The sequence below is a fragment of the Glycine max genome, chromosome 20, assembly GCF_000004515.6.
Source record: "Glycine max cultivar Williams 82 chromosome 20, Glycine_max_v4.0, whole genome shotgun sequence".
Classification (NCBI taxonomy): domain Eukaryota; kingdom Viridiplantae; phylum Streptophyta; class Magnoliopsida; order Fabales; family Fabaceae; genus Glycine; species Glycine max.
In genome coordinates this window covers 47,831,880-47,846,026 of record NC_038256.2, presented here as the reverse complement: position 1 = coordinate 47,846,026, position 14,147 = coordinate 47,831,880, and the positions used below count along the sequence as shown (strand labels likewise).

Sequence of the window (14,147 nt, the reverse complement as noted above, 5' to 3'; positions counted from 1 at the left end):
CACAAACCCTACACCCTACACCCTAAACCCTACACCCTATACCCTACACCCTACACCCTACACCCTAAACCCTACACCCTACACCCTACACCCTAAACCCTACACCCTACACCCTACACCCTAAACCCTAAACCCTAAACCCTACACCCTAATCCCTAAACCCTAAACCCTACACCCTAAACCCTAAACCCTAAACCCCAAACCCAACACCCTAAACCCTAACCCCTGCACCCTACACCCTAAACCCTAAGCCACAAACCCCAAACCCCAAGCCCTAAACCCTAAACCTCAAACCCTAACTCCTAACCCCTAAACCATAAACCCTAGCCCCTCAACCCTAAACCCCAAACCCCAGACCCTAAACCTTAAATCTTAATACCTAAATCCCAAGCCATAACCCCCAAACCCCAAGCCCTCAACCCAAATCCCAAATCGTAAACCCTAAACCCTAAGCCCAATCAAGCATTGTTTGTTTATATTCTTTTTTACCCATGTAGCATGGCTTACACAAGAACTCAAGACAAGGTATTAAGGTTGTATTTGGGTAAACAATTTATTAAAAGACTTGTTTAATAAGAAGATATCACATGAGGGCATAAGTCACATACATGAGCTTAACAAAAAAACCTACTTAAGTGCTTATATAATAGTCAAGCTCAAATAAGCTCTTTAAATGACCCTAGAGCCCAAAGCTTTTCTTAAATACAAATAATTCATTCTAAAGTGAAATAGTATCAAGGTTCAAAAATACAAATCATTCTAAATCAGTATAACATTGGTATTGATACGTAAAAAGTACCATACCTTCCCAATACATATGGAATAAACTTAACGGATGTCAATCCTTATAAATATGTTATGTAGCTATGATAGAAATGCAATTATCACAAACACCTTTACATTAACAATACGTATTTCTTGTTTCAACCAAAAGTTTGACTATCCACCACTAGTTTATGTGACAGATCATTATCTACGACTATATAGCCTGGGAGATCTTCTCACTGGAGAAATAACAGTGGCTATTGTAGCTTTTTCGTCTTCTTTAGGCATTATGTGACTTCTTTTGGAAATGCTTCTAGTTACCATCCTATTATAGGAATTGCTAGCATCCAATACTATCTTTTGTCTAATGTGGTTAGTATTTGAATTGCATTTGTTGGCAGCAAATGAAAATAAAATTTGCATGAGTTGAATTACGACAAAATTTGGATACAGTATCATATAAGTATTATTGGTCCTTTAAAAAAATCATATAAGTTAATAGGTGGTATTTTTTAATTAGAGTTGAAGTCTCACCTTAATAATCTATGTAACAAAGGATTTAATTAAATGTTAACGAGTGTATTATACAAGTAGAGTCAAACTCCCCACCTTTGATTTGAAAACAACATGAAAAATACTGCGCCCAAGTGTTGTCCTTTGAATTATTAAGGGTTGGGCCGCAGGAGGAGTGGATGCAGAAAATGTTTATTGAAGAGTAATTGGCTTGGGAGTTACGGAACACGTTTTGTTGACCAAGACGGAGGGTTTGTCTTCATTTCTGAAAGTCCCGTTCATGAATCATGGTCTGGTCTTGTATTCTCGAAACTGCTTTGAAATGAATGTTTTGTTTTGCAGCATCCATTTGTAAACGGTCAAACATTTCGGGGGTGCTTTGGGCCTGCATTATGAGAAGTCCAAATTATATATTCATTGACCATGGAAATCGATAACATGCTTCCAACATAAATCTGTTCTATTTTTTATTTATCACAATTACAGTTATATTGGTCTGGAATATCTTTTAATCATCAGTAAAAAAAATCTTTTAATCACATTTTATATTTTTTATTTACAAAGTTTCATAACATTCAAATTAGACACTTTACTAAAAAGAATGAGTTTATTGTTATTTGGATCAAGACATACTAATAAAATTATTCTTAACCAATCATTTAAAAATTAATGTGTTAATAAATTATATTTTCGATTCAATAACATCCTTTCAACAGAAAACTATTCTATTTTTTTATTTATTACAATTACAATAATATTTGTGTGAAGTATCTTTTAATCATTTTCTCATCTACAAAGTTTTACAAAATTCAAATTCAAAATTTTACGGAAAGAATATGAATCTCATATCACTTAGATTAACCTGTTAATAAAATAGTTCTCAACTAATCATTTAAAAATTACTATGTCAATAAATTATATTTTTAAATTGTAATTAGGTCAATATACAAATAGTTAACCAATCTTATTTTTTATGGTAGTATTTTTGTGGTCCTAATTATAAAAATCTTTTTGCATAAAAATTTATAAAAATATAATATTAATTTTTAATTTATTTTATTAATTGATTTATTGTGAAGTCGGGTTAATAATATGTCACTCGTCCTCAAGCTATTAATAATATCTCACAAATATTGCTTTAATTACTTTTTAAATAGTTATTTGGCTTAATTATTTTTAATCTTGTTCTTTTAGATTTAATTTGGTCCTTATTATTTAAAGGTTCAATTGGATTTGTGTTTTTTTTAAATGATTCACTTAATTTTTTTTTAATATGGGTACAATTTAGTCATATTTTTCTTCCATCAGATCTATTTTTTTCAAAAAAAAAAGAAAAAAATAATTTTAAATGGGACTAAATAAACTCATTTTAAAAAATAAAAATCTTAATTAAACATTTTTTTAAATCTTATGTAATTCTACCAAGATAACGGGTGTACGAGACATTAGTCAATATGTCCGACGACGATCACGTAGTCAACAGATTTTAATTGATAGTGTCGGATAAAACTTTTTAAATATTAAAAACACAAAAGAAATTTTTTTATCAAAGACCAGTGTAATTTTTCACCATGGTAAGCCTATGAGTAAGAGAAACGCGGTAGAGAAAAGGAAAAAGTCAAGAAAGAGCAAAAGACATTAATAATGAAATGAATAGTTTATTGTGTGGGGAAAAAGGGTTGCTAACTGCAAAGAAGATGCCAAGTTGCTTGATGGGATGGGCAATTGGAATTTGGAATTTGGGAGGTCAGCGAAGCTGGTTTGTATCGTATGTTAACTAAACTAAATTTGTTATGCCACATTGCGACTCACACAATCACCGACCCACCTTCAGTAATCTATTCTTGATTGCGAATTCGCCTTGCTGACTCAACTCAATTAATCAATTATTATCAGATAAACCTCGCATCGCTGATTGATTTGCAATCGCATAGAAATCCAATCCAATAGAAGAAATACGAAAGATGAAGAGGTCTCTTAGAAAGTTGGGAGTTCTGGCGGTAGAGAAGCATGAGCGTGACCGCAGAAACATTATGCCTTTGTCCCAGCTAGAGGAGCTCGCTCAGGCTACCCAGGTAAGGTGGTTTTTTCATTTTCTCCTACAATTTTAATTTTAGGGTTTAAATTGAAATTGAAATGTTGGTGCACACACCACTGCAGGAGATGCAAGACATGAGAGACTGCCACGATAGCTTGCTTTCCGCGGCAGCAGTGGCCGCCAACAGTGCTTATGGTCGGTCTGCTGCCTCTCCTATTTTCCACTTTTTAAGAATAATAATCATCATCATCATCGAAACTTTCTTATCTTACAGAATTCTCAGAGTCCTTGGGAGAATTGGGCTCTTGCCTTCTTGAGAAAACCGCCTTGCATGACGACGAAGAAAGCGGTACTATACCCTTCCCTCACGTACCCATAAATACTCAATGCATCAACTAACTTTCTCTTCCTTCCTATATCCTATTGGATTGGATGCACTCACGCAGGCAAAGTTCTCATAATGCTCGGTAAAATGCAGTTTCAACTCCAGAAGCTTATTGATAACTATGTCAGTACTCGCTACTCCTCTGAAACTTCAACAATCTCTATGATTTTCTAAATTTTTTTTACCTTTGCAATTTCAGCGCTCTCATATCACCCAGACAATTACCATTCCTTCAGACTCTCTTCTCAATGAACTTCGAATTGTTGAGGTTTGTTCTATTCTATCTAATCCAACCTCTTACTGCTGTATTCAAATATGGAGACACGCACAAGTACAACAACAATCTCTAACGTGTTCAAGCCCTATTTATTTGCTTACTAATATTTTTAACTCTTAACACTATGGTAGTGTGTTTGTCGAATCTACCATATCTTGTTTTATCCTTTTTTGTATAGAGCCCCTTATTATTTTTTATACTGATTTTTTTTTCTCTTCACGTTGAAGCAGGATATGAAGCAACACTGTGATGAAAAAAGGTTTGAAGTGTTATATTGGATATACTTTTTGTCTTTGAATGTGATTCGTGCCTTATTTATTTTTTTTTTTGTGGATAATCTGCAGAGAAGTATATGAGTCCATGTTAACAAGATATAGAGAAAGAGGTAGGTCTAGAAGCGGAAAAGCAGAGAATATTTCCTTGCAGCACTTGCAAATTGCTCGTGATGAATATGACGAGGAGGCTACATTATTTGTTTTCCGCTTGAAATCTCTGAAGCAAGGGCAATCATGGAGCCTTCTAACACAGGCAGCACGTCACCATGCAGCTCAGGTTTTGCTTACTCCCAATATTTCTTTTTCAAACCTGAGAGAGTTATTCATTTTTAATGTTTATTTCCATGGCCAATGCTCTCCTTTATCCCCCCAAAACAGTTGTGTTTCTTCAAGAAAGCAGTTAAATCTCTTGAGACAGTGGAGCCACATGTAAAATCAGTAACAGAGCAGCATCACATTGATTACCAATTCATTGGTATTGAAGGAGAGGATGAGGATGAGGATGAAGATGAAGATGATGTAGATCATGATGATGACAGTCATGATGAGAATGATGATGGGGAGCTGAGTTTTGACTATGCACAAAATGAATGCGAGCAAGATGATTCTACATTAGAGAACTCAATGAAGGTGACTACCTTCTGTAACTAGGAATTTGTAATCTTTTCCCCCTCCTTTTGCATATTTTAATCACACCGAGAAATGAACATCGAGCAGCCATCCCAACAAACCAGCATCAATACCAGTAGGCAATTAATTGCACATGCAGCTGGTGATGGACAAGTATATGGTGATGGGAAGTTGAGTAGATTCAGAGGCAAAGAAGTAAGGTTAGAGTGAGAGGGAAAGAGAAAGAGGGGTTTCTGTTATTGAGATCCAAAAAATCAAGGAAAGTATTCTCCTCCTAGGGCTTCCCCTTTACACCAAACATGGTGCTCAGATTAGATTATTTTCCCCAAAAGATACTTCCTGTATATAATTTACAATTTGTTATTTAACCCCTCTTAACAGTATCAGTTAGATTGGTTAGATTGGTTAGGATAGTTAGCTTTCGGTTATAACAACCATGCATCACATGTATATAAGCTACTACCATTGATGAATAATACAAGAGCTGTAGCTGATCATTTTCTCTAAGTTGTTCAGAACTCTCTTCTTTCCTTATGATTTCATGTCTCATTAATATGGTATCAGAGCTCTTCTAGTGAAGAGTTCTGCTGCGCATTCGTTCCTCCTCCCACTACCCACAGAAATCCACCATGAATGAAACATCCATCAACAACATGGAGAGTTATCTCTACCTCCATCCGAGCGAGAACCCGGCCACTGCCCTTGTTTCTCCAGTCCTAGATTCGACTAACTACCACTCATGGAGCAGGTCCATGGTCACCGCATTAAGTGCCAAGAACAAAGTAGAGTTCATAGATGGCAGCGCGCCTGAACCTCTGAAAACAGATAGAATGCATGGAGCGTGGTGTCGATGTAACAATATGGTTGTCTCGTGGATAGTTCACTCGGTGGCCACCTCCATACGTCAAAGTATACTTTGGATGGACAAAGCCGAAGAAATCTGGCGCGATCTGAAATCAAGATATTCACAAGGTGATCTTCTGCGCATCTCCGACCTTCAGCAAGAAGCTTCAACAATGAAACAAGGCACACTTACAGTGACTGAGTATTTCACTTGTCTACGCGTAATTTGGGATGAGATTGAGAACTTTAGACCCGATCCCATCTGTTCCTGTAATATCAGGTGTTCCTGCAACGCATTCACCATTATCGCGCAACGGAAGCTCGAGGATAGAGCCATGCAGTTCCTACGAGGCCTGAACGAACAGTATGCAAATATTCGTTCTCATGTTCTTCTCATGGATCCCATACCCACTATATCCAAAATATTCTCCTATGTAGCTCAACAGGAAAGGCAACTACTGGGTAACACCGGACCAGGTATTAACTTCGAACCCAAAGATATCTCCATTAACGCTGCTAAGACCGTTTGCGATTTCTGTGGACGCATTGGTCATGTGGAAAGTACGTGTTATAAGAAGCATGGAGTGCCCTCTAATTACGATGCAAGAAATAAGAGTAATGGAAGAAAAGCATGCACTCACTGCGGCAAGATAGGACATACAGTGGATGTCTGTTATCGGAAACACGGGTACCCGCCGGGATACAAGCCTTACAGTGGAAGGACCACCGTGAACAACGTAGTGGCAGTTGAAAGCAAAGCCACTGATGATCAAGCTCAGCATCACGAGTCTCATGAGTTCGTTCGCTTCTCCCCTGAGCAGTACAAGGCACTTCTTGCCTTAATCCAGGAGCCATCCGCAGGGAACACGGCACTCACTCAACCCAAACAGGTGGCTTCAATCTCATCATGCACCGTCAATAATCCAACAAACCCAGGTATGTCACTTTCTCTCAGTGCGTCTCTCACCTCCTGGATATTAGATTCAGGGGCTACAGATCACGTAACCTGCTCCCTGCACAATCTTCATTCCCATAAACGAATCAATCCAATCACAGTGAAACTTCCGAACGGTCAATATGTTCATGCAACTCACTCAGGAACTGTCCAGCTCTCGTCCAACATAACCTTACACGATGTTCTTTACATACCCTCTTTCACATTCAACCTTATTTCAATATCAAAGCTTGTATCTTCTATTAATTGTGAATTAATCTTTTCTTCTACATCATGTGTACTGCAGGAAATGAACAACCATATGAAGATTGGTATAGTTGAAGCAAAGCATGGTCTCTATCACCTGATACCAAACCAGTTAACCACCAAAGCTGTGAACTCTACTATCACTCATCCTCGATGCAATGTAATTCCCATAGATCTTTGGCATTTTAGGTTAGGTCACCCATCAGCTGAAAGGATACAATGTATGAAAACCTACTATCCTCTTCTAAGAAATAATAAGAATTTTGTCTGCAACACATGTCATTATGCGAAGCACAAGAAAATGCCTTTTTCTCTTAGTAATTCACATGCATCTCATGCTTTCGATTTACTTCATATGGATATACGGGGTCCGTGTTCAAAACCATCAATGCATGGGCATAAATATTTCTTGACCATTGTCGACGATTGTTCACGCTTCACATGGGTACATCTCATGAAGTCTAAAGCTGAAACGCGACAGGTCATTATGAATTTCATTACATTCATTGAAACACAGTACAATGGCAAAGTTAAAATCATCAGAAGTGATAATGGGATCGAGTTCTTCATGCATCATTATTATGCATCAAAGGGAATCATTCACCAAACTACATGTGTTGAAACCCCAGAACAAAACGGTATCGTAGAACGAAAGCATCAGCATCTACTCAATATCACACGCGCACTCTTATTTCAGGCGAGCCTACCACCTAGCTTCTGGTGTTACGCCTTGCCACATGCCACATACCTAATTAATTGCATCCCCACACCATACTTGCATAATATTTCACCTTACGAAAAGCTACATAAGCATCCATGTGACATCTCTAACCTTCGTGTTTTCGGGGGTCTGTGCTACATTAATACGCTCAAAGCAAATCGGCAAAAGCTTGATGCTAGGGCACACCCATGCATCTTCATTGGTTTTAAAACGCATACGAAAGGATATCTTGTATATGATTTGCATTCTAATGATGTTACCGTATCTAGAAATGTCACGTTTTATGAGGATCATTTTCCTTACTATTCTGAAACCCAGCATATAAACTCAGAACATTCAGCTCCCTCTCCGGGACCCTTTTCCGGCAAGAACCTTGACCCACAAATAGAAAATTGCTCATCACAACCCACAATATCAGTACCATCATCCAATGAACCTTCAAATGAGCAACCTCTTCCACATCTTAGGCGATCCACAAGAGCCAAAAACACCCCAACATATCTCCAAGACTATCACAGAGACCTTGCTTCATCTACACCAAATACTTCAGCGATTGTTCGTTACCCACTAAGTTCCGTGCTTTCATATTCACGTTTGTCACCTGCACACAGGAATTTCGTCATGAGCATTTCCTTAACAGCAGAACCTACCTCATACACCGAAGCTTCTCGCCATGACTGCTGGATTAAGGCAATGAAGGTCGAGTTACAGGCTCTCCAATCGAACAACACATGGAGACTCACACCTCTTCCTCCTCACAAGACAGCTATTGGGTGTAGGTGGATATACAAAATCAAGTATCGGACAGATGGTTCCATAGAGAGGCACAAGGCGCGATTAGTTGCAAAGGGGTACACCCAAATGGAGGGGTTGGATTACCTCGACACGTTCTCTCCGGTAGCAAAGCTCACCACGGTGCGTCTTCTTCTTGCGATAGCTGCGCTCAACCAGTGGCATTTACGGCAGCTGGACGTCAACAATGCGTTCCTCCATGGAGAACTTGATGAAGAGGTGTATATGCAAATACCTCCAGGACTTTCGGTTGACAATCCACAGCTTGTGTGTCATCTTCAACGGTCCCTGACTCAAACAAGCTAGCAGACAATGGTTCATGAAGTTATCGAGCTTCTTAAGCTCTCATGGGTTTCAACAGTCGAATGCAGATCACTCCCTCTTCTTGCGCTTCACAGGAGTCATCACTACAATACTCCTAGTATACGTGGATGATATCATCCTCACGGGAAACAACATAGCTGAAATACAAACTATGATCACCCTCTTGGATCGCGAGTTCAGAATCAAGGATCTTGGGGATTTAAAGTTCTTTCTTGGGCTCGAAATTGCACGCACCTCTAAAGGAATCCATCTATGTCAACGTAAGTATACATTGGATATTTTAAGTGATTCAGGAATGCTAGGTTGCAAGCCCAACTCAACACCAATGGATTACTCCACAAAGCTACAAGCAGATTCAGGAAGTCTTCTTTCAGCTGAGTCTTCTTCCTCCTATAGAAGATTGATAGGCAAACTCATATACCTTACCAACACACGACCCGATATAACATACGCAGTCCAGCAACTCAGCCAGTACATGGCCACTCCCACCAATGTTCATCTTCAAGCCGCCTTTCGCATCCTCCGATACCTCAAGGGTACACCAGGTTCAGGACTCTTCTTCGCCGCCACAGGCACTCCTCAACTTCGAGCATTCAGTGACTCGGATTGGGCAGGGTGCAAAGACTCAAGGAAGTCCACTCCGGGTTACTTAGTTTACCTTGGTTCTTCTCTTGTCTCTTGGCAATCAAAGAAGCAATCAACTGTATCGCGCAGCTCCTCCGAAGCTGAATATCGCGCTCTCGCTTCCACTACTTGCGAGCTACAATGGCTGACTTTTCTGCTTCAAGACTTTCGCGCCACATTCATTCAACCAGCAACCTTATATTGCGACAATCAGTCAACAATCCAAATAGCCACAAATCCCGTTTTCCATGAACGAACCAAACACATTGAGATAGATTGTCATATTGTCCGACAGAAGCTTAACTCGGCTCTCATAAAACTCCTTCCAGTTTCATCATCCCTGCAACTCGCAGATATATTCACCAAGGCCCTGTCACCTGCCATTTTTCAGCACCTTTGTAACAAGCTGGGAATGATGAATATCCATTCCCAGCTTGAGGGGGGCTCTTAACAGTATCAGTTAGATTGGTTAGATTGGTTAGGATAGTTAGCTTTCGGTTATAACAACCATGCATCACATGTATATAAGCTACTACCATTGATGAATAATACAAGAGCTGTAGCTGATCATTTTCTCTAAGTTGTTCAGAACTCTCTTCTTTCCTTATGATTTCATGTCTCATTAATAACCCCTGGCTCAACTAGTCTACTATTCCACCTAACATCCTATACAAACCTCTAACAGCCTTTCTTATTCCTTCTGCTATCCACTCCCCATATTCTCTCCCTTCTCTTTAGTTTATTCCTAACAGATGCAGTTTTAAATACTTGCTAAAGAAAAAAATGATTGAAATCAGGTTAAATTAGTTTTTTTTGTCCTCCAATTTATTTTTTAGATTCAATTTGATTCTTTAATTTTTTTGAGTTCAATTTAGTCTTATAATTTTTTAAATTGATTCAATTTGATCCTTCAGTCAAATCGTAAGAAATCACACTTTGTGGTGGTTCAAACCCATCACGGTGGTTTTAAACCTCCACAAAATATACATTTTCCCAAAAAAAAATGTATCGATTTTAAAAATTAGAAAATTAAATTGAATCAAAAAGAAACTAGAGGACCAAATTAAATTAGTTTTAAAAATTAGAGGACCTAGTTGAACCTAAATAATAAATTAGATGAAAAAAATTCATTTAACCTAAAATCAAAATAGGGATTAGAGTCAGATTTTCTAGGCGAAGTAGTCAATGGGCTTATGCACAGGAACTTCACATCCATAATATTTTTTTTCAGATGTGATTTATTGTTTTTGGTCGCACAACTAATTCAGTTTGGATGGAAATCTTGAAGGATGGATTAAGAACTATGAACATCCTGAAGATAATCTGGAATATTAGTATCTCTTTGTCTTTGCATATAATTCTATGGAAGTTGTACGCTAAACTTATGCTTGTTAATATTTTGGATCAGATCCATATTTTTGGTTTTAGATTTTTGTCTGTAAAGCACTTACGTTGACCTAATTACTCTCATTTTGATATGTTGAGTTGTGCATGCTTTTCTGCAGTTGAACCTGGTGGAACTTAACATTTCCCGAAGGTTCGACTAAAGCTTGAAGGAAAAACAAAAGCCTAGGTTGTTGGGATTTAGGACTGGAAATGTTTCACATGTTGATACAAGACCTCCTCAAGTGGAAGCTTCTTGATGCATTTGGAAATGAGATTATTTAATGTCCTTCCTATCTAAATTTTTTTAACTCTAATGAATGTGCACGTTGTTTATTTGCAGGAAAACTTGGATAGGCTTTGCAGGAATTCATTCTCCTTCAAGGTTAGGTCAGCTAGCCAATCTGCCCCACTTTTTGTTGATAATAAGCGTGATTCTAGCGAAAAGCTGAGACAGATGCGGCCAACTTTATCTCGGAAGTTCAATTCATATGTGCTGCCTACACCAGTTGATGCGAAGAGTTCAATATCTATGAGGTCAAGTAATCAAGTACCTTTGAAAATAAAGACAAATTTAAATGAGCCTATGAAGAATTTATGGCATTCATCCCCACTAGAACAAAAGAAATATGAAAACATTTTTGGAGATGGGGGATTATCTGGTCCTAATGCACAGTCTGTACTGAAGGAGAGTAACAGCAATACTGCCTACTCAAGATTGCCACCTCCTTTAATCGATGGTAATTTATCCTCTAGTCATGATTATATTACCGCTTACTCTAAAAAGATCAAAAGACATGCCTTTTCTGGTCCATTGGTAAGTAATGCATGGCCAACCAAGCCTGTCTCGTTAGAAAGTGTCCAATTGTTTTCTGGACCTCTTTTACGGACCTCAATTCCTCAGCCTCCATCATCATCTCCAAAAGTATCTCCCAGTGCTTCTCCCCCTCTTTCATCTTCTCCTAAAATAAATGAGCTTCATGAACTTCCAAGGCCTCCAACCATTTCCCCATCCGATTCTAAGCTTTTAGGTTTGGTGGGTCATTCAGGTCCATTGGTGTCCCGAGGTCCACAGCTTTCTGCTGCAAATTATTTGGTTACATCAAATGCAGCATCTCCATTGCCGATGCCTGCTTCAGCCATGGCTCGAAGTTTCTCTACATCTTATCGTGGTGCTAAAGTTGCAGCAATACATGACTCAAGACCACTAGAAGACCCTAATAAATCAACAATTTCTGAGGATATTGATTCTCCTCCTCTGATGCAAATTGCTTTATCTACTAGTCAGCCATCATCAGATGGCTCTGACACTGTTGCTCAGGCTGTCTAGTCAGGAGGTAATATTTATGAAAAAGTCTTCTTCTCATTACCTGGTTTCAAGTGAGAAAAATTGGGCATGGGGTTAATACTTAATCCTATAATATTAAGTTCTTGGAAAGCCCTGTTGGGATGGAGGATAACATTTTATTGATTAAGTTCTATCATTAGATACCTCTATACAAATAAATTCTAGAAATGTGTATTGACATTGAATCTTTTTGAAGCAATAAATTCTACAAATGTGCATTGGAAATGAATCTATTTAAAGTGCAATCACAGGATCTTTAAGCTATGTTTTTAATTGGTAGAAAGGATTGAAATGAAATGCCATTAGTTCTGTTGTTTGGATTTCTTAAAAGGATAACGAGCACCTTTAAGGAAGCAAAAGTAGAAATATTTAATGAACTGAAAAGCATGTGTTATATTGAAATTCGAAAACACAATAATAATTTAATACTTGAATTTCTAAGTATTTATAGGCCTTTACTGGGATATAGTAGATGTTCCTTATCCATTGTTCATAGGGTACTAGTTAGTAATATCCTTAAAATTAGAAATAATGGAATGGAACATTATGGATTCTATTTCATCCTATTCCAACCAATACTGTTTTTTGTCCACCCTCTTGCTCCCCCTCCTCCCAAAGTTTGGGTTGGATGAGACTTCTGAAACAATGGAATAGAAACTTATATTTTATCATAAAATATCCAAATAATGATACGAATATCATTCTATTTCATCCCAACTTTATAAACTAGCTTGGTGTATGTTTTTACACGTGCAAGTGTAATAGGCGGGTTTCTATTTTTAATTGAAGGGAATGTAACCCAAAATCATATAAAAATTGCCTTATTATTGTTTTTAATACCAATAATCCTCTACGAAAATTTGGTTTATGACAGACTTGAATATTTATTTCCTATTTTCAGGGATGAACATGCTTATATTAAGAATATCCAATGGCCCAGGTATGGTACTTGTGCAGATTAATTGCTTTCAAGTATACGAAGATAAGCCCTATTCAACATCGAAAGGGTCAAATTTTGTTTCTCATAGTTTGGTACAGTTGCAAATTTGTAAATATTCCATTTATAATTCTTTAACTGTCGTTATCTATCAAACCATCCTTGCTTTAGTCTCCTTCAATCACATGCCATCATTTTAGAGCACTTGAATCTAAAAACCTTAGATGTCTTCTCCTTATAATTTGCATGCAATTAATTTATTGATTAAATTAGTCCAACAATTAAGTGATCACTAATTTAAAAAGATTGATAAAAAAATAGATGATTTTGTATAACAAATAATTTAATAGTATATCTATTTACATGACAAAAACCTTTTAATGATGCAATCATTTTTGGAAATGTTTTAATATGGAATATTTCAAGAAATAATTCAATTTAGATGGAAATTATCAAAATGCAGTTAAATATATAATATATAATTAAATTATAATGTTCGTTTACTTATGAGATAATTTAATCAATGGTTGACATCAATCCAAAATTTAAAATAGTCGATTAATTTAAATTATCTGATTATTTGTGAAAATACTTTAATAAATATGAAATTAAACATAGAATGCTCATTTATTTATGAAAATAATTTAAACTGTTGATTATGATGAGTCTAACATTTTAAGTGGCTATTAATTTAAGATGGATGCGAATATAAATATGAAAAATTACACGATTATGTATGTAAATAATTTAATATAAAATTAATTTTTTTCAAGTATATATTTTAAAAGAAATATATTAGTAGAAATTTTAAAAGAAATATGTTCTCCATCATTGTTCTTTTGTTTATTAGTAGTTTAAGTTTATATTTTAAATCATGCTATATGAAGTTTGAGAACAATGATATTATTTGATTCTTTTCTTTTTACTTTTGATTTTTTTTCCTAATATATACGGGATAAAATGCTGCTGAATATGGAATTAAATAATATTCATTTAATGTAATTATGGTAACAATTTAAATTATTGATTAACATCAGTCTAAATTTTAAGTGACTAATAATTCAAAAAGATTGATTAATTTAAAATAAAAA

The 14,147-nt window shown here is 36.7% G+C and overlaps 1 protein-coding gene across 9 annotated transcripts; it reads left to right on the top strand.

Annotated features, from left to right (window-relative positions):
• The first annotated feature begins 2,873 nt into the window (after positions 1-2,873).
• LOC100817175 (uncharacterized protein At2g33490) lies at positions 2,874-13,212 on the top strand. 9 transcript variants are annotated; one of them, XM_014772786.2, is made up of 12 exons: positions 2,906-3,046; positions 3,175-3,353; positions 3,439-3,511; positions 3,591-3,665; positions 3,763-3,824; positions 3,901-3,969; positions 4,209-4,237; positions 4,323-4,530; positions 4,632-4,883; positions 6,968-7,087; positions 11,115-12,108; positions 13,021-13,212. In XM_014772786.2, the coding sequence occupies exons 2-11, from the start codon at positions 3,243-3,245 to the stop codon at positions 12,099-12,101; spliced, it is 1,986 nt and encodes a 661-aa protein (XP_014628272.1). In that variant the 5' UTR covers positions 2,906-3,046; positions 3,175-3,242; the 3' UTR covers positions 12,102-12,108; positions 13,021-13,212. The 9 variants fall into 9 exon arrangements, with proteins under 9 accessions (XP_014628273.1, XP_006606611.1, XP_040869567.1 ...); XM_014772787.3 differs by lacking the exon at positions 13,021-13,212 and having other exon boundaries at positions 2,874-3,024; positions 11,115-12,344; XM_006606548.4 differs by lacking the exon at positions 13,021-13,212 and having other exon boundaries at positions 2,882-3,037; positions 11,115-12,344.
• Positions 13,213-14,147: the final 935 nt, after the last annotated feature.